Raw genomic sequence first — 23,174 nt, forward strand, 5'->3', positions numbered from 1 at the left:
ATGCTGCAGGGCCCAAATGGCTCACAGGCAATGTGATTGTCAAAGAGGGGAATAGGATTCTGGTAGTTAAACTTACCAATGGACAAATCTGCCACAGACACGTGGATCAAACAAAAAGGAGGTTCAGCAACCCCATAGAAGCAGAGAAAGAACACGACGTAGAGTTTACTCCACCACAGGTGACCGAACACAAGAACCAAGTGAAGAAGAGCCCAGTCACTGTGGGCAGTCCGGACAGGCCTGAGGCACCGCAAACAGCAGACACTCAGGCCAGCGCCCAACAACCGGAGCCCCAACTCAGGCGCTCTATAAGGGAGCGTAAACCACCAGAGAGACTGAACCTGTGATCTCAATAAGACTTTGCGGGGGGAGGTGATGTCATGTATTCAACTGTCATTGTAACCCATGTATAAACTGACCTAAGTTGTACACCGTGAGAACACTGACCACTAGGTGGTGAACTTGTGGGAGACACTCCTAACCTGGACTTTCAGGTATAAAAAGGGAAGCTCCACCCATCTTCTCCACTTCAGTGCTGGCGAATAAAGGTTACTGGTCACAGAGTGACCTTCTCTCTAGTATGGGCCTCGTGTGCATTTGTACTTTATAGTAAGGACATACTAGAGTGAGAGACAGAAAGAGAGGGAGAGAGACAGAGAGGGAGAGAGAGAGAGGAGTGAGAGACAGAGAGGGAGAGACAGACAGCCAAAGAGAGTGACAGAGAGAGAGAGAGAGAGAGAGCAAGAGAGTCAGAGAGCGAGTCAGAGGGAGAGCGAGACAGGGAGAGAGAGGTCGAGATAGAGAAAGTGATAGAGAGAGACAGAGAGGGATAAAGAGGGAGAGACAGAGTGAGAAAGTAGGACAGAGAGGGAGAAAGAGCAAGAGACAGATACAATGAGTGAGAGTGAGAGGGAGAGAGAGAGAGAGAGTCAGAGACCAAGTCGGAGGGAGAGCGAGACAGGGAGCGAGAAGCCGAGATGGAGAAAGTGATAAAGAGAGACAGAGAGGGATAAAGAGGGAGAGACAGAGTGAGAAAGTAGGACAGAGAGGGAGAAAGAGCAAGAGACAGATACAATGAGTGAGAGGGAGAGAGAGAGAGAGAGCGAAAGGGAGAGAGAGAGTCAGAGACCAAGTCGGAGGGAGAGCGAGACAGGGAGCGAGAAGCCGAGATGGAGAAAGTGATAAAGAGATACAGAGAGGGATAAAGAAGGAGAGACAGAGTGAGAAAGTCGGACAGAGAGGGAGAAAGAGCAAGAGACAGATACAATGAGTGAGAGGGAGAGAGAGAGAGAGTGAGAGGGAGAGAGAGAGTCAGAGAGCAAGTCAGAGGGAGAGCGAGACAGAGAGAGAGAGGCCAAGATGGAGAAAGTGATAGAGAGAGACAGAGAGGGATAAAGAGGGAGAGACAGAGTGATAAAGTTGGACAGAGAGGGAGAAAGAGCAAGAGATAGATGTAGTGAGTGAGAGGAAGAGAGAGAGAGAGAGAGGCCCATCCCGAGACCTGAACAGACCTGTCGAGGGTTTAGACGAGGAACTCCCTCCATGGAACTTTCCGAAGAAGGATGGGACACATCGCTTCTGACAACCAGCGTCACAGCAGGTTTGGGAACCGTCGCAATCTCCATCTTCCTCACACACCTTCCCGAACGTGGAGTTACACACACGAGCCAGAAGATCCGGGCGTGGACAGCTGCCATCCTCTGCACCCGAGAGAGAGAGCGAGACAGCACAGCTTGGGTTAGATACAGAGTAAAGCTCCCTCTACACTGTCCCATCAAACACTCCCAGGGCAGGTCCAGGGGGTTAGATACAGAGTAAAGCTCCCTCTACACTGTCCCATCAAAACACTCCCAGGCAGGTACAGCATGGGTTAGATACAGAGTAAAGCTCCCTCGGCACTGTCCCATCAAACACTCCCAGGGCAGGTACAGCACGGGGTTAGATACAGAGTAAAGCTCCCTCTGTACTGTCCCATCAAAACACTCCCAGGGCAGGTACAGCATGGGTTAGATACAGAGTAAAGCTCCCTCGGCACTGTCCCATCAAACACTCCCAGGGCAGGTACAGCATGGGTTAGATACAGAGTAAAGCTCCCTCGGCACTGTCCCATCAAACACTCCCAGGGAAGGTACAGCACGGGGTTAGATACAGAGTAAAGCTCCTTCTACACTGTCCCATCAAACAATTCCAGGGCAGGTACAGCACGGGGTGAGATACAGAGTAAAGCTCCCTCTACACTGTCCCCAACAAACACTCCCAGAGCAGGTACAGGGGGTTAGATACAGAGTAAAGCTCCTTCTGCACAGTCCCATGAAACAATTCCAGGGCAGGTACAGCATGGGGTTAGATACAGAGTAAAGCTCCCTCTACACTGTCCCATCAAACACTCCCAGGGCAGGTACAGCACCGTATTAGATACAGAGTAAAGCTCCCTCTACACTGTCCCATCAAACACTCACAGGGCAGGTACAGCATGGGGTTAGGTACAGAGTAAAGCTCAGACAGTTATACTCACCTCCTCTGAAACTCTTGAAGACACACCGGGCCCCGCAGGGCGTTGGGCAGCACGTCTGCCACCTGCCGCAGTGACTCTCGCCCTCACACGCTTCCCCCATGGTCGAATTGCAGACAAATTTCAACCTGCTGGCGGGAGAGCACTTCCCGGGTTTGTCCCCTGCAAAGCCAAAAATTGGATGTCACAGGACGGGCAAGTGGTGCGGCTTCCCGACGTGCATTCCCGCGCTGGCTTCAGTCCTTGCATGTCCCCGAAACGCCGCCGGGCCAACTCTGACCCCTGGGGCCTGTCAGACCTTGAGCCCTGGGGACTATCAGTCCCTGACCCCTGGGGACTATTAGTCCCTGACCCCTGGGGCCTATCAGACCCTAACCCCTGGGGCCAATCAGACCCTGACCCCTGGGGCCAATCAGACACTGACCCCTGGGGCCAATCAGACCCTGACCCCTGGGGCCAATCAGACCCTGACCCCTGGGGTCTAACAGACCCTGACCCCTGGGGCCAATCTGACACTGACCCCTGGGGACTATCAGACCCTGACCCCTGGGGCCTATCAAGCACTGACCCCTGGGGCCTATCAGACACTGACCCCTGGGGCCTATCAGATTCTGACCCATGGAGCCTGGGGCCTATCGGACTCTCCCTCGGACTTGCCTCACCTTGTGTGAACGAGTAGACACATTTTTTGCCACACCCAATATCGCAGCACTGTTTATGGGCAGTGCAATCATCATCGTCCTCACAAGACTGGGTGAAATTCTTCTTGCACAGAAATGTCACTTTGGAAAGTTCCGGGCATTTCTTTTGTTTCACTAAATAAAACAGAATTTAAAATGAGTTAAATGGCTGAGGAGGCAAAATTTGTAAAACCCCAACACTGTCCCATCGAACACTCCCAGGACGGGTACAGGGGGTTAGATACAGAGTAAAGCTCCCTCTACACTGTCCCATCAAACACTCCCAGGGCAGGTATAGGGGGTTAGATACAGAGTAAAGCTCCCTCTACACTGTCCCATCAAACACTCCCAGGGCAGGTATAGCACGGGTTTAGATACACAGTAAAGTGTCATGTGTGTAAGACTTGCCACCAGCGGGTGCACCTGTGGGAGACCCAAGTGTCACTTGCACACCCTGAGCAAGCAGGTATAAAAGGCAGTCTACCATGCTGCTTCCTCACTCTGGAGTTACAATAAAGAGACCAAGGTCACAACAGTTTGAGCTACAGATATACAGTCTTGTGGAATAATGTGAAGATAACAATTGGCGATGAGTAACACATCACGAACTTTCACGCGGTTATGGCTGCTGTTGGAATTCCTGAGAGATTTCTTGAGGGTGATGATTGGGAAGCCATCGTTGAGCTTCTTGACCAGTACTTCGTGGCCAACGAGCTGGAAAAGGAAGAAACCACGGTCAAGCGCAGGGCGATTCACCTCACTGTTTGCGGGTCCACGATATATGGCTTCATCAAAAATCTGCTGACACTGACAAACCCAACAGACAAGATATATGAAGAGTTGTGCACGCTGGTTCGGGAACACCTCAAGCCGAAGGAGAGCATCTTGGCCAGGTATCGCTTTTACACGCACCATCGGTCCGAGGGCCAGGACGTGGCGAGCTATTTCGCCGACCTACGACTCCTTGCGGGACTGTGCGTATTTGCTGCATTTTTGGGGGAAGTGTTGCGGGACTTTTTCGTGCTTGGAATCGGCCATGAGGTCATTCTTCGCAAACTGCTGTCTGCCGAATCCCTAGATCTGAGCAAGGCCATCACGGTAGCCCAGGCTTTTATGTCCACGAACTATAGCACTAAACAGATATCTTCACAGCATCGAAACTCACCGGCAAGTACTGTGCATAAAATAACGCCTTCAGCAGGCAGAACTGTACATGGCAGGGCCTACACGCTCGCAGAGGCCAGACCTAGGGTGAGTCAAGAGTCCGCTGTGGGGCGTGAATGCGAATCCATTAGCACCATGTTTGCGTTGCCGGGGTAATCACAGAGCCCATCAATGCCGATTCAAGCACGACATGTGCAAGGACTGTGGAACAATGGGGCACCTCCAGCGAAGGTGCAGACGTGCTGCGACTCACCACGTGGCAGAGTCGGCAGAAGATGACCGATCCGGCGTGGATCACGCTGAACGAGTAAGAGAGGCAACTCAACCCGAGGCTGAAGAGGAAGTGTATGGGGTATACACCTTCACCACCAAAAGCCCTCCGATAATGTTAAAAATCAAATTAAACGGCAGTCCAGTTTCTATGGAATTGGACATGGGGGCGAGTCAATCAATTATGAGCCAGAAGGCTTTTGAGAAACTGTCGGTCAACAAGGCACAAAGGCCAAATCTAAGTCTGATCCACACCAAGCTGCACACTTACACCAAAGAGCTCATACCAGTCATTAGCAGTGCGGCAGTGAAGGTATTGTACGATGGAGCTGTGCATGATTTACCACTTTGGATTGTACCAGGCGATGGCCCAACTCTGATCGGCAGAAGCTGGCTAGGAAAGATCCGATGAAACTGGGACGACATCAAGTCACTGTCTTCGGTGGATGACGCCTCGTGCGCCCAAGTGCTAAACAAATTCCCGTCATTATTCGAGCCAGGCATCGGCAACTTCACAAGCGCCAAAATGCAGATCCATCTAGTCCCTGATGCACGTGCATCACAAGGTCCAAGCGGTTCCATACATAATGCGAGAGAAAGTCGAGATCGAGCTGGACAGACTTCAACGAGAAGGGGTCATATTGCCAGTCGAGTTCAACGAGTGGGCCAGTCCAATTGTTCCGGTGTTGCAAAACGACGGGACGATCAGAAACTGCGGAGACTACAAGGTAATGATCAAAAGAGTCTCGTTACAGGACCAGTACCCACTACCCAAAGCGGATGACCTGTTCGCTACGCTGGCAGGGGGGAAGTTGTTCACCAAGCTGGATCTAACCTCTGCTTACATGACACAGGAGCTGGCTGAACCTTTGAAAAAATTGGCGTGCCTCAACACACACAAAGGACTGTTCATATACCACAGGTGCCCCTCTGGGATTCGCTAGGCTGCGGCCATCTTCCAGAGGAACATGGAGAGTCTGCTGAAATCGGTTCCGCGCACCGTGGTGTTTCAAGACGACATCGTATTCATTGGCCGCAACAACACTGCACACTTGCACAACCTTGAAGAGGTTCTCAAGCGACTGGACAGAGTGAGACTCAGGCTGAAACGCTCCAAGTGTGTTTTCCTGGCGCCAGAGGTCGAATTTCTGGGGAGAAGGATTGCGGCGGACAGCATCAGACCCACGGACTCCAAGACAGAGGCCATCAGGGATGCACCGATACCACAGAATGTGAAGGAGCTGCGTTCGTTCCTGGGACTCCTCAACTATTTTCCGAACTTTCTACCGGGGTTGAGCACTTTGCTGGAACCACTGCATTTATTGCTACGTAAGGGTGACAACTGGGTTTGGGGTATATCTCAAGAGACAGCCTTTAACAAGGCCAGAAACCTGCTACGTTCTAACAAGTTACTTGTATTGTATGACTTGTATTGTATGTTTAGTACTAAGCTTGTGATGCATCTTCGTACGGGGTTGGTTGTGTGTTACAGTAAGCCAATGGGTCAGGCAAACTGCAACCGGTTGCATATGCGTCCAGAGGCTTATGTAAGGCTGAAAGAGCCAACAGTGTGGTTGAGAAAGAAGCATTAGCATGCGTATACGGAGTTAAGAAAATGCACCAATACCCATTTGGACTCCGGTTCGAGATCGAAACTGACCACAAGCCGCTCATTTTGTTGTTCTCAGAAAGCAAAGGTATTAACACCTTCGTCCCGCATCCAAAGATGGGCACTAACGTTATCTGTGTATGATTATGTCATCCGCCACAGACCAGGCACTGAGAACTGTGCGGATGCCCTCAGTTGGCGACCATTGCCCACCACCGGGGTGGAAATGGTGCAACCCGCAGACTTGCTTCTTGTAATGGATGCTTTTGAGAGCGAGGGGTCACCCGTCACGACTTGTCAGATCAGGACCTGGACTAGCCTGGACCCGGTGCTATCACTAGTAAAACGCTGCGCCCTCAATGGGAGCTGGTCGGCGGTTCCAGGGGAAATGCAAGACGAAATTAAGCTGTGCCACCGACGCAAGGATGAAATGTCCATCCATTCGGACTGTCTCCAATGGGGGAATCATGTAATTTTGCCAAAAAAAGGCAAGGAAACGTTTCTACGCGACCTTCACAGTACCCACCCAGGCATAGTCATGATGAAGGCTGTCACCAGGTCGCACATTTGGTGGCCCGGCATTGACTCGGAATTGGATTCATGCGTACACCAATGTAGCACTTGCTCACAGTTGAGCAACGCACCAAGGGAGGCCCCACTGAGTCTGTGGTCATGGCCCTCCAAACCGTGGTCCACGGTCCACGTAGATTTCGCTGGCCCCTTTCCAGGAAAGATGTTACGAGTAGCAGTGGACACTTGCTCTAAATGGATTGCATGTATAATAATGTCGTCATGTATATCCACTGCCACCATTGAAAGCCTCCGGGCCATGTTTGCCACCCATGGTTTGCCCAACGACCTTGTTAGTGACAATGGACCATGTTTCACCAGCTCAGAATTCAACGAGTTCATGACCCGCAATGCCATCAAGCACGTCACGTCTGCGCTGTTTAAGCCTGCATCTAATGGTCAAGCGGAACGGGCAGTCCAAACCATCAAGCAGAGCTTGAAACGTGTGACTGACAGTTCCCTGCAGACCTGGTTATCTCGGATTCTGCTCAGCTACCGCACGTGACCCCACTCGCTTACCGGGGTTCCCCCTGCAGAATTGCTAATGAAGAGGGCACTTAAATCCAGGCTCTCCTGAGTCCACCCAGATCTCAATAATCATGTAGAAACCCAGCGACACCGGCATAACATGACCCATGATCGCGCGGCTGTATCACGTGACATTGAGGTTCATGAACCTGTGTTTGTTCTTAATTTGGAAAGTTCCGGGCAAAAACAAACAATTAAAATTCAAGTACGAGGTTTGAGTGTTTCCCATCAGCAGCGAGTGAAGCGAATATTCTCTTCTGTTCAAAGTAGGCTTCCAGTCTGTACATGGCGTAATCCTGGTAACCAAACTCGATAGTGGAAACTGTCGATTTCTGTTTTAAATCCAGTGAATCACTCAGCTTCCACAGCTCTCTGAGGCAGCGAATTCCACAGATTCACAACCCTCTGAGAGAAGAAATTCCTCCTCATCTCAGTTTTAAATGGGCGGCCCCTTATTCTCAGATTATGTCTCTAGTTCTAATCTCCCCCATCAGTGGAAACATACTCTCTGCATCCACCTTGTCGAGCCCCCTCACAATCTTATACGTTTCATAGAAAGATAGAAAATAGGTGCGGGAGTAGGCCATTCGGCCGTTCTAGCCTGCACCGCCATTCAATGAGTTCATGGCTGAACATGCAATTTCAGTACCCCATTCCTGCTTTCTCGCCATACCCTTTGATCTCCCTAGTAGTAAGGACTTCATCTAACTCCTTTTTGAATGTAAGATCACCTCTCATTCTTCTGAATTCCAATGAGTAGAGGCCCAACCTCCTCAACCTTTCCTCATACGCAACCCCCTCATCTCCGGAATCAACCGAGTGAACCTTCTCTGAACTGCCTCCAAAGCAAATATATCCTTTCGAAAATATGGAAACCAAAACTGTACGCAGTATTCCAGGTGCGGCCTCACCAACACCCTGTATAACTGTAGCAAGACTTCCCTGCTTTTATACTCCATTTGTACTCACTTGTCAGGCGGTACGTGTAGACACATCGTTTCCCACAGTCCCCGACGTCACAGCACTGCTTCCAGCCTCCGCAATCCCTGTCCGACTCGCATGTCTCCACCTCCGCCTTATCACACATGTGTTGAGTCGTAGAAGGCTCGGGACATTTCCTGTCTGTCTTTTCTGCTGTTGAGAAAATAAAGGCGACAGGGTGATATTAACCTCGGCGAGCGGGCTGAGTATCGAGAACCCCCCGAGGGAGGCGGATTGTGGACATGAAGCTCAGAGTCTCGTGTCACTCCTCGATGGGACGGGACTGAGGGAAATCGGGCAAGGGGTGGGGGACGGGGATGTGGAAGGAGTTAAAGGTTCCTGTTCCCTCCCCCCACCCCCACTGAATCCCCCCTCCCCTGGACATTAACCTCTGTATCCTCCCCCTCCCCCGAAGCCCCCGTCCGCACAGCAATCGTCAACACACAGGGGATGAGGTCCATCATGGACACAGATGTACATTTTTCATCCGTCTGTTATTTGAGGAGCGAGAGCTGGAGCGGTTCTTCTTTTGGTCAGTCCTGGGATGATGGTGTCACGGGCACGGCCCAGCGTTTAGTGCCCCTTCCAGAATGGCCCTGGAGAAGGTGCTGGTGAGACGCCTTCTTCAACCGCTGCAGGCCCGTGAGATGCAGCTTCTCACACAGTATTTGGAGGTGGTGGTGTTCCCATGCGCCTGCAGTCCTTGTCCTTCGAGGCGGGTAGAGGTGGCGGGTTTGGGAGGTGCTGCCGAAGAAGCCGTGGCCAGTTGCTGCAGTGCGTCTTGTAGATGGTACACACTGCAGCCATGGTGTGCCGGAGGTGGAGGGAGGGAGTGTTGGAGGCAGTGGCTAGCGTGCCGATCAAGCGGGCTGCTTTGTCCTGGATGGTGTCGAGCTCCTCGAGTGTTGTTGGGAGCTGCAACTCATCCAGGCATGTGGGAAGTATTCCATCAGGAATATCCCTCCTGACTTGTGTCTTGTCGACGGTGGAAAGGCTTTGGGGAGTCAGGAGGTGAGACACTGGCCGCAGAATACCCAGCCTCTGACCTGTTCTTGTGGCCACGGTATTTATGTAGCTGAACCAGTTTAGTTTCTGGTCAATGGTGACCCCACAGATGTTGATGGTGGGGGGATATGTCGATGTTAATGCTGTTGAATGTCACGTGGAGGTGGTTAAGACTCTCACTTGGGAGATAGTCATTGCCTGACACCTGTGTGGCACTAATGCTACTTGCCACTGACCAGCCCGAGACTGAATGCCGTCCCGGACTTGCTGCACTCGGGCACGGACTGCTTCATTATCTGGGGAGTTACGAATTGAAGTGAACAGGGAGGGAAGTGCAGTGCTTCGGACCCTGGGCACCTGAAGGCTCAGCCAGCAATGGTGGACCCTCCACCTTTAGCCCTATTAGCCCACCCCGGTACTACTGGGGTCAATCTGCGCTGCACCCCCTCCAAGGCTAAATGATCCTTCCCGAGGTGTGGCCCCAGAACTGGACATTGTTACTGCCCCAGAGGGTATTTGCTGATTCCCAGGAAGGACCGTCCCTCTTACCGAGTCGGGAAGCTCGATGGACGCATCTTTTCCCACAGCCAGCGTCGCAGCAAGTCAACCACAGATCGCAATCGTCGTCGTCCACGCACTCCTTCCCGTAGTTGACATCACACATGGGACCCAGGCGGCTGGGAGAGGGGCAGCTGCTGTTCTCTGTAAGGTAAACCGCAACCCAGATTGGTTTTATGGTCTCCACGGTTATCAACATCCACGTCTGTGGGTGAGGCGGGTTAGATACAGACTGAAGTTCACTCTACACTGTCCCATCAAACACTCCCAGGGCAGGTACAGGGGGTTAGATACAGAGTAAAGCTCCCTCTACACTGTCCCATCAAACACTCCCAGGGCAGGTACAGGGGGTTAGATACAGAGTAAAGCTCCCTCTACACTGTCCCATCACACACTCCCAGGGCAGGTACAGGGGATTAGATACAGAGTAAAGCTCCCTCTACACTGTCCCATCAAACACTCCCAGGGCAGGTACAGGGGTTTAGATGCAGAGTAAAGCTCCCTCTACACTGTCCCATCAAACACTCCCAGGGCAGGTACAGCACGGGGTTAGATACAGAGTAAAGCTCCCTCGACACTGTCCCATCAAACACTCCCAGGGCAGGTACAGGGGGTTAGATACAGAGTAAAGCTCCCTCTACACTGTCCCATCAAACACTCCCAGGGCAGGTACAGCACGGGGTTAGGTACAGAGTAAAGCTCCCTCTACACTGTCCCATCAAACACTCCCAGGGCAGGTACAGGGGGTTAGATACAGAGTAAAGCTCCCTCGACACTGTCCCATCAAACACTCCCAGGGCAGGTACAGCACGGGGTTAGATACAGAGTAAAGCTCCCTCGACACTGTCCCATCAAACGCTCCCAGGGCAGGTACAGGGGGTTAGATACAGAGTAAAGCTCCCTCTACACTGTCCCATCAAACACTCCCAGGGCAGGTACAGCACGGGGTTAGATACAGAGTAAAGCTCCCTCTACACTGCCCCATTAACCAATCCTCACCCCCCAAACTGTGGGTCTCCTCACCTCCAAAATTGTGGGTCTCCTCACCCCCCAAACTGTGGGTCTCCTCACCCACCAAACTGTGGGTCTCCTCACCCCCCAAACTGTGGGTCTCCTCAACCCCAAAACTGTGGGTCTCCTCAGCCCCCAAACTGTGGGTCTCCTCACCCCCCAAACTGTGGGACTCCTCACACCCCAAACTGTGGGTCTCCTCACCCCCCCAAACTGTGGGTCTCCTCACCTCCCCCCCTCTCCCAAACTGTAGTTCACCTCACACCCCCCAAACTGTGGGACTCCTCACCTCCCCCCCTCCCCCAAACTGTGGGTCTCCTCACCCCCCAAACCGTGGGTCTCCTCACCTCCTTTGAAGAATTTGAAGACACAGCGTTTGCCACAGCCGGCGTTGCAGCACCTCTGCCAACGGTCGCAGTCCCCGTCTCCCTCACACTCGTCCCCCAGTTTCATGGTGCAAACCTTGCTCAGTGAGCTGATGCTGGGGCACTGTCGTCTTTTGCCTTGTAAAGGAAGACACCCAGAGATGGTTAAAGCACAAGGGACGCTGGGCTTGAGAAACAGCCCGAGAGTACAAACGCAAGGGAGTTATTGTCCAAAGTGTTATAAACCCACTGCTTGGGCCACAGCTGGAGAATGGTGTCCAATTCTGGGCACCGCTAACTTTGGGAAGGATGTGAAGGCCTTGGAGAGGGTGCGGAGGGGATTTACCAGACAGGAACCGGCCACGAGGGACTTCAGTTATGGTAGAATTATGTCACAGGAGGAGGTCAGTTGGCCCGTCATGTCTGTGCCGGTCGACAAAAAGCTATGTGTGAGGGTTTCTGCCTCTACCACGCTTTCAGGCAGTGAGTTCCGCCCCAGACCCCCCCCACCCTCAGGGTGAAAGAAATTGACCTCAACTCCCCTCCAAACTTTCGACCAATTACTTTAAATCGATGCATCCTGGTTATTGACATCTCTGCTAAGAGAAATAGGTCATTCCTATCCACTCTATCAGCCTGGGGACTATCAGACACAGGGGCCTGGGGCCTATCAGATCCAGGGACCCGGGGCCTATCAGATCCAGGAACCGGGGACTATCAGACACAGGGGCCTGGGGACTATCAGACACAGGGGCCTGGGGACTATCAGACACAGGGGCCTGGGGACTATCAGACACAGGGGCCTGGGGACTATCAGACACAGGGGCCTGGGGACTATCAGACACAGGGGCCTGGGGACTATCAGACACAGGGGCCTGGGGACTATCAGACACAGGGGCCTGGGGACTATCAGCCACAGGGGCCTGGGGACTATCAGACACAGGGGCCTGGGGACTATCAGACACAGGGGCCTGGGGACTATCAGACACAGGGGCCTGGGAACTATCAGACACAGGGGCCTGGGGACTATCAGACACAGGGGCCTGGGGACAGTCAGACACAGGGGCCTGAGGCCTATCAGATACAGGGGCCTGGGGCCTATAAGACACAGGGGCCTGGGGCCTATCAGACACAGGGGCCTGGGGACTATCAGACACAGGGGCCTGGGGACTATCAGACACAAGGTACCACAGCCTGGGGACTATCAGATACAAGGTACCACAGCCTGGGGCCTATCAGAAACATGGTCCCACAGCCTGGGGCCTATCAGACACAGGGTCCCACAGCCTGGGGCCTATCAGACACAAGGTACCACAGCCTGGGGCCTATCAGACACAAGGTACCACAGCCTGGGGCCTATCAGACACAAGGTACCACAGCCTGGGGCTTTTCAGACACAGGGTACCACAACCTGGGGTCTATCAGACACAGAGTACCACAGCCTGGGGTCTAGCCTTGTCAGGCAGAGTCCACACTGCTGTCGAGCGTTGGGAGTGTGGCGATGGTGCGAGCTGTGTATTATGGGGCCGCCCTTACTGTGCCAGGAGGAGTAAACACATCGCTTCCCACAACCGACGTCGCAGCACTGCTTCCACGACGAACATTCCTCATCACTGCGGCAAACCTGGCTCGAGTTCCTGGCGCAGATATGCCTCGCCCGGTATGAATCGGGGCATTCGTCTTCTTCATCTGCAAGAGGAAGTTGTATTTTACAGGAGGTGGGGGTTACACAGCACAAAACAGGTTAGTGTCGGAGGGGCAGTACAGACAACGCTGTCGGAGGGGCAGTACTGAGGGACCGCCATACTGCGCTGACAAGAGGGGCAGTACTTAGGGAGCGCTGTACTGCGTTGTCGGAGGGGCAGTACTGAAGAGAACTGCACTGCGCTGTCGGAGGGGTGGAACTGAGGGAGAGTCGCACTGTCGGAGGGGGCGGTACTGAGGGGGCGCCGCACTGTCGGAGGGGCAGTACTGAGGGAGCACCGCCCTGCACTGTCGGAGGGGCAGTACTGAGGGAGAACTGCACTGTCGGAGGGGCGGTACTGAGGGAGCGGCGCACTGTCGGAGGGGCAGTACTGAGGGAGCGCTGCACTGTCGGAGGGGCAGTACTGAGGGGGGTGCCACACTGTCGGAGGGTCAGTACTGAGGGAGCGCTGCACTGTCGGAGGTGCAGTACTGAGGGAGCGCCGCACTGCGCTGTCGGAAGGGCAGTACTGAGGGAGCGCCGCACTGCGCTGTCGGAAGGGCAGTACTGAGGGAGCGCTGTACTGCGCTGTAGGAGGGGGAGTACTGAGGGAGCACCGCACTGCACTGTCGGAGTGGCAGTACTGAGGGGGGGGTGCACTGCACTGTCGGACGGGCAGTACTGAGGGAGCGTTGCACTGTCGGAGGGGCAGTACTGAGGGGGGGGCGCACGGTCGGAGGGGGAGTACTGAGGGAGCACCGCACTGCACTGTCGGAGTGGCAGTACTGAGGGGGGGTCGCACTGTTGGGAGTGGCAGTACTGAGGGAGCGTTGCACTGTTGGGAGTGGCAGTACTGAGGGAGCGTTGCACTGTTGGGAGTGGCAGTACTGAGCGAGCGTTGCACTGTCGGAGTAGCAGTACTGAGGGAGCGTTGCACTGTTGGGAGTGGCAGTACTGAGGGAGCGTTGCACTGTTGGGAGTGGCAGTACTGAGGGAGCGTTGCACTGTCGGAGGGGCAGTACTGAGGCAGCGTTGCACTGTTGGAGTGGCAGTACTGAGGGAGCATTGCACTGTTGGAGGGGCAGTACTGAGGGAGCGTTGCACTGTTGGAGGGGCAGTACTGAGGGAGCGTTGCACTGTTGGAGGGGTTGTCATTCGGCTGTGTCGTCAAGCCGAGAAACCGTCTGAGCTCTCCATCCCCCTCGCCCGTTGCCCAGTCCAGCCGTTTCGCTCCTTACCCATGTCTGTGAAACTGGCGACACAGATTTTTCCGCATTTGGTGTCACAGCAGGTCTGCCAACTGTCACAATCGTTGTCCCCGCTGCACTGGTCCCCGAGCTTCAGGTCACACATCGGAGCGAGCCGGTAGGGGGCTGGACAGGTGTCGTCCTCTGGAACACAGAAATCAGGGGTCAGTCAGGAACCGAGAACCTTCCAGCTCCGGCTGATGGAGAGGGTCTTCCTCGGGACCCTCCCTAATCCTTCCGGACCGCCGTAATGCAGGGTCTGCCTCTGGACCCACCCTAATCTTTTGGGACAGCCCTAATCGAGAGTGTCCCTCGGGCCCCCCTAATTCTTCCGGACCACCTAATCGAGGGACTCGCTCGGTATGCCCCGAATCGAGGGTCTCCAGAATCGAGGGACTCGCTCGGTATGCCCCGAACGTGGGGAGTCCCTCGGTACCCCCTAATCGAGGGACTCCCTCGGTAGCCCCCTAATCGAGGATTAAGAAGGATCCATGTAATCGGGGATCAATGGCGAGGCAGCTTGGCCCAGGCTCCATCCCGGGCCTAGTGCTGAGTTAGCCTGATCTCTCACACCCGGTGTGGGACTGAGCCCCCCACACACACATACACAGAGCAGGAAAGGTCCAGGCTCCATCCCGAGCCTAGTTCAAGGGTCCAGGAGATGGAGTCCGATCATCACAGACCCTTGGAAACACTCACTGGCCATGAAGAAGCGGGGAACACATCTCTTTCCACAGTCGGCGTCACAGCACGAGGACCAGGCCAGGCAGTCAGCATCACTCTCACACATGGCTCCCAGCCTCATCTCGCAGAAGGAGTCCAATCGGCTGGAGGCTGGGCACTGGGTCGCTGCAAGATACAAGGTGGTAGTGAGATAGAGAGAAGCAGGGCCAGTGTCCACCTCACTGTCCCATCAAACACTCCCAGGGCACGTACAGGGGGTTAGATACAGACTAAAGCTCCCTCTACACTGTCCCATCAAACACTCTCAGGGCAGGTGCAGCACAGGGTTAGATACAGAGTAAAGCTCCCTCTACACTGTACCATCAAACACTCCCAGGGCAGGTACAGCACGGGATTAGATACAGAGTAAAGCTCCCTCTACACTGTACCATCAAACACTCCCAGAGCAGGTACAGCACAGGGTTAGATACAGAGAAAAGCTCCCTCTACACTGTCCCATCAAACACTCCCAGGGCAGGTACAGGGGGTTAGATTCAGAGTAAAGCTCCCTCTGCACTGTACCATCAAACACTCCCAGAGCAGGTACAGCACAGGGTTAGATACAGAGTAAAGCTCCCTCTACACTGTCCCATCAAACACTCTCAGGGCAGGTGCAGCACAGGGTTAGATACAGAGTAAAGCTCCCTCTACACTGTACCATCAAACACTCCCAGGGCAGGTACAGCACGGGATTAGATACAGAGTAAAGCTCCCTCTACACTGTACCATCAAACACTCCCAGAGCAGGTACAGCACAGGGTTAGATACAGAGTAAAGCTCCCTCTACACTGTACCATCAAACACTCCCAGGGCAGGTACAGGGGGTTCGATTCAGAGTAAAGCTCCCTCTGCACTGTACCATCAAACACTCCCAGAGCAGGTACAGCACAGGGTTAGATACAGAGTAAAGCTCCCTCTACACTGTACCATCAAACACTCCCAGGGCAGGTACAGGGGGTCAGATGCAGAGTAAAGGTCCCTCTACACTGTCCCATCAAACACTCGCAGGGCAGGTACAGCACGGGGTTAGATACAGAGTAAAGCTCCCACTACACTGACCCATCAAACACTTCCAGGGCAGGTACAGGGGGTTAGATATAGAGTAAAGCTCCCTCTGCACTGTCCCATCAAACACTCCCAGGGCAGGTACAGCTCAGGTTAGATACAGAGTAAAGCTTCCTCGACACTGTCCCATCACACACTCCCTGGGCAGGTGCAGCACAGGTTAGATACAGAGTAAAGCTCCCTCTGCACTGTCCCATCAAACACTCCCAGGGCAGGTACAGCACAGGTTAGATACAGAGTAAAGCTCCCTCGACACTGTCCCATCACACACTCCCAGGGCAGGTACAGCACAGGTTAGATACAGATTAAAGCTCCCTCGACACTGTCCCATCACACACTCCCTGGGCAGGTACAGCTCAGGTTAGATACAGAGTAAAGCTTCCTCGACACTGTCCCATCACACACTCCCAGAGCAGGTACAGCACAGGTTAGATACAGAGTAAAGCTCCCTCGACACTGTCCCATCACACACTCCCTGGGCAGGTACAGCTCAGGTTAGATACAGAGTAAAGCTTTCTCGACACTGTCCCATCACACACTCCCAGAGCAGGTACAGCACAGGTTAGATACGGAGTAAACTCTTACCTCTGGTGAGGAACTTAGGGACACATCTGTTTCCACAACTAGCGTCGCAACAAGTCTGCCAACCCTCACAGCTGCTGTCGTTGTTGCACTGGGTGTTGAAGCTCATCGTACAGATGTGGGTCATTCTGGAAGGTTCCGGGCATCTCCGTTCACGCCCTGTAGAAAGAACATGATCGGTCAGTGCTGCTCGCCATCGATTGATCACTCCCTGACCGAGCTGGGGCTAGAGGTGGGCACCGGGGGGCTTGGGCGTGTCGACAGTGCCTGCCCCACTGACCCCGTCAGAGAGAGAGGGGCCTCCATCTCTTCTGGCCCTGGGATTTGACTCCAGGTGCCCAGCGGACGAGAGGACACCGTGCTCCCACCCAGTTCCTCCGTCAGTTTGGTCCCCTTCCCTGTAAACCTACCTTGGACTGGAGGCCACGGAGGTTCACTAGACCGATTCCTGGGGTGAGAGGGTTGTCCTATAAGAACATAAGAAATAGGTGCAGGAGTAGGCCATACGGCCTCACGAGCCTGCTGCTCAATTTAATACGATCATGGCTGATCCGATCATGGACACAGCTCCACTTCCCTGCCCGTCCCCTTATCCCCTTATCGGTTAAGAAACTGTCTCTCTCTGTCTTAAATTTATTCAATGTCCCAGCTTCCATAGCTCTCTGAGGCAGCGAATCCCACAGATTTACAACTCTCTGAGAGAAGAAATTCCTCCTCATCTCAGTTTTAAATGGGCGGCCCCTTATTCTAAGATTATGACCCCTAGTTCTAGTCTCCCCCAGCAGTGGAAACATCCTCTCTGCATCCACCTTGTCAAGCCCCATCATAATCTTATATGTTTCGGTAAGATCACCTCTCATTCTTCTGAATTCCAATCAGTAGAGGCCCAACCTACTCAACCTTTCCTCATAAGTCAAACCCCTCATCTATGGAATCAACCGAGTGAACCTTCTCTGAACTGCCTCCAAAGCAAGTATATCCTTTCGTAAATATGGAAAACTAAACTGTGCGCAGTACTCCAGGTGTGGCCTCACCAATACCCTGTATAACTGTAGCAAGACTTCCCTGTTTTTATGGCCCATCCCCTTTGCAATAAAGGCCAAGTTTCCACTGGATTTCCTGATGAAGAGGGATTGAGTAGATTGGTCCTATACTCTTCTGGGGTTTCGGAGAATGAGAGGTTATTGAAACGTATACATTTCTGAGAGGGGATTGACAGGGTAGATGCAGGGATAATGTTTCACCCTGGAGAGTGTAGAACCAGGAGTCACACAGTCTCAGGATAAGGGGTCGGCCATTTAGGACTGAGGATAAATTTCTTCACTCAGAGAGTGGTGAACCTTTGGAATTCTCGACCCTAGAGGGCTGTGTAGGCTCAGTCATTGAGTATATTCAAGAAGCAGATCACTCGATTCTTGGACACAATGTGAATCGAGGGATATGGGGACAGAGCGGGAAAGTGGACTTGCGATAGAAAATCGGCCATGATCTTATGCAATGGCGGAGAAGGCTGGTGTGGCCGAATGGCCGAGCCCTGTTCTAATTCTTACGTTCTTCGGTTCTTATATCAGACAGACAGGTGCCCCTCTATCTCCTCAGAGTCTGGGATTTGACCTTCGGGAGCCACAGGGTGGAGGGTCACAGTTCCCGAAGCGGACAGGGATACACACAGTTGGGTTTGATGCCTGTAATCTGGAGCTCGTTCCCCCACCCCCAGTTCCCCCTCTCCGCCCTCCATCACCAGGTGTTTGGGGGCCGGGGGAGGGGGGCAAAGACCCGATCGGTTAGCTTACCCTTGCCGGAGAACGAGTGGACACATCGGTTGCCACAGCTGGTGTTACAGCAGGTCTGCCAGGCGTAGCAGTCGTCGTCGTCATCGCACACCTCCCCGAACTTCAGTTCGCACATGAAGGAGAGTCGCTGCGGGGCGGGGCAGTTACCGGCAGTCTGATCTGGAGAAAGGACAGGCAAGAGCTGGGAATGGGTGGGATTGAGGATTGCAGCACCGGGGCGTCTCTGGCGTGCTGAGCAACTGAGGAACAGGAGGCCTATTCAGCCCCTCGGCCTGTTACACATGAACAGGAGGCCTATTCAGCCCCTCGGCCTGTTACACAGGAACAGGAGGCCTATTCAGCCCCTCGGGCCTGTTACACAGGAACAGGAGGCCCATTCAGCCCCTCGGGCCTGTTACACAGGAACAGGAGGCCCATTCAGCCCCTTGGGCCTGTTACACAGGAACAGGAGGCCCATTCAGCCCGTCGGGCCTGTTACACAGGAACAGGAGGCCCATTCGGCCCCTCGAGCCTGTAACACAGGAACAGGAGGCCCATTCAGTCCTCAGAATCTGTTACCATAGAAAATAAAAATAGGTCACCTTGGACGTCCCAAACCGCTTTACAGCCAATGAAGTACATATTGAAGTGGAGTCACGGTTGTAATGTGGGAAATGCGGCAGCCAATTTGCGCACAGCAGGCTCCCACTAACAGCAACGTGATTATGACCCAGATAATCTGTTTTAGTGATGTTGATTGAAGGATAGATATTGGTCAGCACCAAAGAGTAGTTACTCAACGGGATACAAGGCCTAGTTTGGGCAACCTGTGAGGCTGCTGGGAGCAGGGGCCAATCAGTCCCAGGCTGCTGGGGTCAGGGACCTATCAGTCCCAGGCTGCTGGGAGCAGGGGCCTATCAGTCCCAGGCTGCTGGGGTCAGGGGCCTATCAGTCCCAGGCTACAGGGAGCAGGATCCCATCAGTCCCAGGCTGCTGGGGTAAGGGGCCTATCGGTCCCAGGCTGCCGGGACTGTGGTTCTGCTTTTCTTTGATCTGAGGCAGTCGGGTTCTTTGCTGGACAGACTGACCACGTGGCTTTACCTGCCAATGCCGCAGTCTGGCCCTGCCCCATGAAGGAGTGGACACATCTCCTGCCACAGGAAGTCTGGCAACACCGCTTCCACTTCCCGCAATCCCCATCCTCCTCACAGGACTCGCTGCGATTCGTTTCGCACACTCGTTCCAGTCTGGACACAGCAGGGCATTCCTTGGCATTCCACTCTGCGAAAGCAAGGGTTTGAGTTAGGGGTGGTAACAGGAAATACAGAGAGAGAGTGAGAGACAAAGAAGGAGAGAGAGAGAGAGAGAGAGAGAGAGAGAGAGAGAGACTGCGAGTGGGAGAGAGCCAGAGGGAGAGAGAGAGAGAGAGAGAGAGAGAGAGTGTGTCATGTATTCAACTGTCATTGTAATCCATGTATAAACTGACCTAAGTTGTACACCGTGAGAAAACTGACCACTAGGTGGTGAACTTGTGGGAGACACTCCTAACCTGGACTTTCAGGTATAAAAGTAGAAGCTCCACCCATCTTCTCCACTTCAGTGCTGGCGAATAAAGGTTACTGGTCACAGAGTGACCTTCTCTCTAGTATGGGCCTCGTGTGCATTTGTACTGTATAGTAAGGACATATTATTGGCGACGAGAAACTGGGATTTAAACCACGCGAGCATGGCCACTAGCAGCACAGACGAGAGGAACTGTGTTGGTGATAATTGGGACGATTTTATTGAGAGACTACAGCAAATTTTTGTCACTAAGGAATGGCTGGGACAGGATTCGGCTGACAAACGCAGGGCTCATCTCCTGACGGTTTGTGAATCCAGAACGTACTCCCTGATGAAGGACCTTCTAGCGCCAGAGAAGCCGGCGGACAAGACTTTTGAAGAGCTCAGTAAGTTGATCGGGGAACACTTTAAACCGGCGAGCAGCATGCACATGGCGAGACACCGGCTTTACACGCACTGGCGGCGAGAAGGGCAAAGCGTTCCAGACTTCGTGGCAGACCTCCGGCGACTGGTGAGCCTATGCAAGTTCCCAGATGCATGCAGAGCGGAGATGCTGCGAGATTTTTTTATTGAAGGCATCGGGCACGCTGGGGTTTTCAGGAAATTGATTGAGATCAAAGACTTGACCCTGGAAACGGCAGCTTTGATGGCCCAGACATTTATCTCAGGGGAGGAAGAGACCAGAATGATGTTTGACAAAAATCTTGGTTTAAATGCAGCAAATGGACAGGGAGTCAACATTGTTAACGCGGCACACAGTTCTCCAGGCAGACAGGGGAAATCGGACATGCCCGAGCATGTAGTCAAACCCAAAGAGGGAATTCAACAGAGACAATGGCCAGCTGAACGGCGATTCATGCCATCGCAAGGGACAATGCGGCCAGTAATGGGGCCATCAACACCTGTCAAGGTGCGTTTAAGGACAGTTACAGAGACAGTCAGAGACGATCGACTGGTAATGGACCTTTTGTTTCCAACAACGGCTCATGTTGGAGGTGTGGAGGCAAACACACAGCCAGAGCTTGCAGGCATCAGCAATATACCTGCAGAAACTGCAACGTCAGCGGTCACTAGGCGCGTATGTGCAGGAAGCCTGCAGCCAGGTTGATGTACGAGGAGGACGGGCCCGATGTAAGCCCTACGAGGCCAAATGGACACTGGGGGAAATCACTGGAAGCTGAAGTTCAGCGAGTTCATGTGGAGCACATAAACAGTTCATACATCAGGACGCCACCGATAATGATGAAAGTGCTCCTCAATGGCATCCCAGTATCAATGGAGCTAGACACAGATGGGCCAGCCAGTCGCTGATGAGTATCAAACAGTTCGACAAGTTGTGGGCGTCCAAGGCCAGGAGGCCAAAATTATTGCTGATTGACTCACAGCTACGGACATATACAAAGGAGATCATTCCAGTGCTCGGCAGCGCCACGGTAGTCGTGACCCACAAAGATTCGGAGAACAGGTTGCCACTCTGGATTATCCCGAGGGACGGTCCCGCACTGCTGGGGAGGAGTTGGCTTGCTGTCATGAACTGGAAATGGGGCGATGTCAATGCAATTTCTTCTGTGGAGCGAATATCATGCTCACAGGTCCTGGACAAATTTGACTCACTATTTCAACTCAGCATTGGCACTTTCATGGGGACCAAGGTAGTGATTCACATAAACCCGGACGCCAGGCCAGTACACCACAAGGCCAGAGCGGTGCCGTACATGATGCGAGAAAAGATAGAAGGCGAATTGGACCGCCTGCTGAGGGAAGGCATCATCTCGCCAGTCGAATTCAGTGACTGGGCGAACCCGATTGTGCCGGTGCTCAAGGCGGCTGGGTCGGTCAGGATATGTGGTGATTACAAGGCCACCATCAATCGGGTGTCACTCCAAGACCAGTACCCGCTACTGAGAGCTGAGGATCTCTTTGCTATCCGGTGGCAAACTTTTTTCAAAATTGGACCTGACCTCAGCTTACATGACCCAGGAGCTGGCGAGTGAGTCGAAGAAGCTGACCACCATCACGACACACAAGGGATTGTTTGAGTACAACAGATGTCCGCCGCGATCTTTCAACGAAACATGGAAAGTCTCCTCAAGTCGATTCCAAGGACGGTGGTTTTTCAAGACGACATCCTCATCCCGGGTTACGATACTGAAGAACACCACAACCTGGAGGAGGTGCTACGCAGACTGGACCGGGTAGGTCTGCGACTGAAAAAGGCGAAGTGCGTCTTCCTAGCTCCAGAGGTAGAATTCCTGGGGATGAGGGTAGCAGCAGACGGGATCAGAGGTGCTGCGTCCAAAACGGAAGCGATCCAGAGAGCACCCAGACCCCGTAACACGACGGAGCTGCGTTCGTTCCTGGGGCTCCTGAACTATTTTGGTAATTTTCTTCCCAAACTGAGCACGCTGTTAGAGCTGCTACACGTGCTCCTACGCAAAGGTCGCAAATGGGTCTGGGGGGACAGCCACGGAAGGGCTTTTGATAGAGCACGCAATTTGTTATGCTCCAACATGCAAGAAAATTGTTTTAACGTGCGATGTGTCGTCCTATGGGCTCGGGTGTGAGTTAATGCCAAGGGTCAGTTACAGCCAGTAGCTTATGCCTCCAGATGTCTGTCCCAGACAGAAAGGGGCTACGGGATGGTAGAAAAGGAAACGTTTGCATGTGTATATGCAGTAAAAAAAATGCACCAGTACCTGTTTGGCAGGAAATTTGAGCTGGAGACAGATCACAAACCCCCAACGTCCCTTTTGGCCGACAACAAGGCCATAAATGCAAATGCGTCGGCCCGCATACAGAGGTGGGCATTCACGTTAGTCGCCTATGACTATACAATTCGGCACAGACCGGGCACTGAAAACTGCGCCGATGCACTCAGCAGGCTCCCACTTGCCACCACCGAGGGGGCAACCGAGCATGCTGTTGAGATGGTCATGGCTGTTGAAGCTTTTGAAAGCGAAGACTCACCCGTGACAGCCCGTCAGATCAAAGTCTGGACAAATAGAGACCCGCTACTGTCTTCAGTCAAGAAATGTGTCCTGAATGGGGACTGGGCAGCCACATACGGGGCATGCCCCGAGGCATTTAAACAATTTCACAGGCGCAAGGATGAACTCTCGATTCAGGCCGATTGCCTACTATGGGGAAACCGAGTAGTCATGCCCCAGATGTGCAAAGAGGCGTTCATCCGAGAACTCCACAATGAGCACCTGGACATTGTCATGATGAAGGCAATTGCCAGGTCACACGTTTGGTGGCCAGGGATAGATGCAGACTTGGAACTTT

The 23,174-nt window shown here is 53.4% G+C and overlaps 1 protein-coding gene across 1 annotated transcript in view; it reads right to left on the reverse strand.

Moving 5' to 3' along the window:
• The window catches only part of LOC139250220 (uncharacterized), a gene marked incomplete at its 5' end in the record, with an annotated part of 267,845 nt that overhangs the window by 117,968 nt on the left and 126,703 nt on the right, over positions 1–23,174 (reverse strand). The window contains 12 exons of the mRNA XM_070872713.1: positions 1,512–1,700; positions 2,516–2,674; positions 3,175–3,327; positions 8,303–8,467; positions 9,869–10,021; positions 11,236–11,391; positions 12,790–12,942; positions 14,176–14,328; positions 14,884–15,033; positions 16,558–16,713; positions 18,348–18,506; positions 19,428–19,607. Of these exons, the coding sequence (XP_070728814.1) occupies positions 1,512–1,700; positions 2,516–2,674; positions 3,175–3,327; positions 8,303–8,467; positions 9,869–10,021; positions 11,236–11,391; positions 12,790–12,942; positions 14,176–14,328; positions 14,884–15,033; positions 16,558–16,713; positions 18,348–18,506; positions 19,428–19,607 (1,926 nt within the window). The remainder of the gene's footprint in view (positions 1–1,511; positions 1,701–2,515; positions 2,675–3,174; positions 3,328–8,302; positions 8,468–9,868; positions 10,022–11,235; positions 11,392–12,789; positions 12,943–14,175; positions 14,329–14,883; positions 15,034–16,557; positions 16,714–18,347; positions 18,507–19,427; positions 19,608–23,174) is intronic.

This window comes from Pristiophorus japonicus, unplaced genomic scaffold (assembly GCF_044704955.1).
Source record: "Pristiophorus japonicus isolate sPriJap1 unplaced genomic scaffold, sPriJap1.hap1 HAP1_SCAFFOLD_351, whole genome shotgun sequence".
Lineage (NCBI taxonomy): Eukaryota > Metazoa > Chordata > Chondrichthyes > Pristiophoridae > Pristiophorus > Pristiophorus japonicus.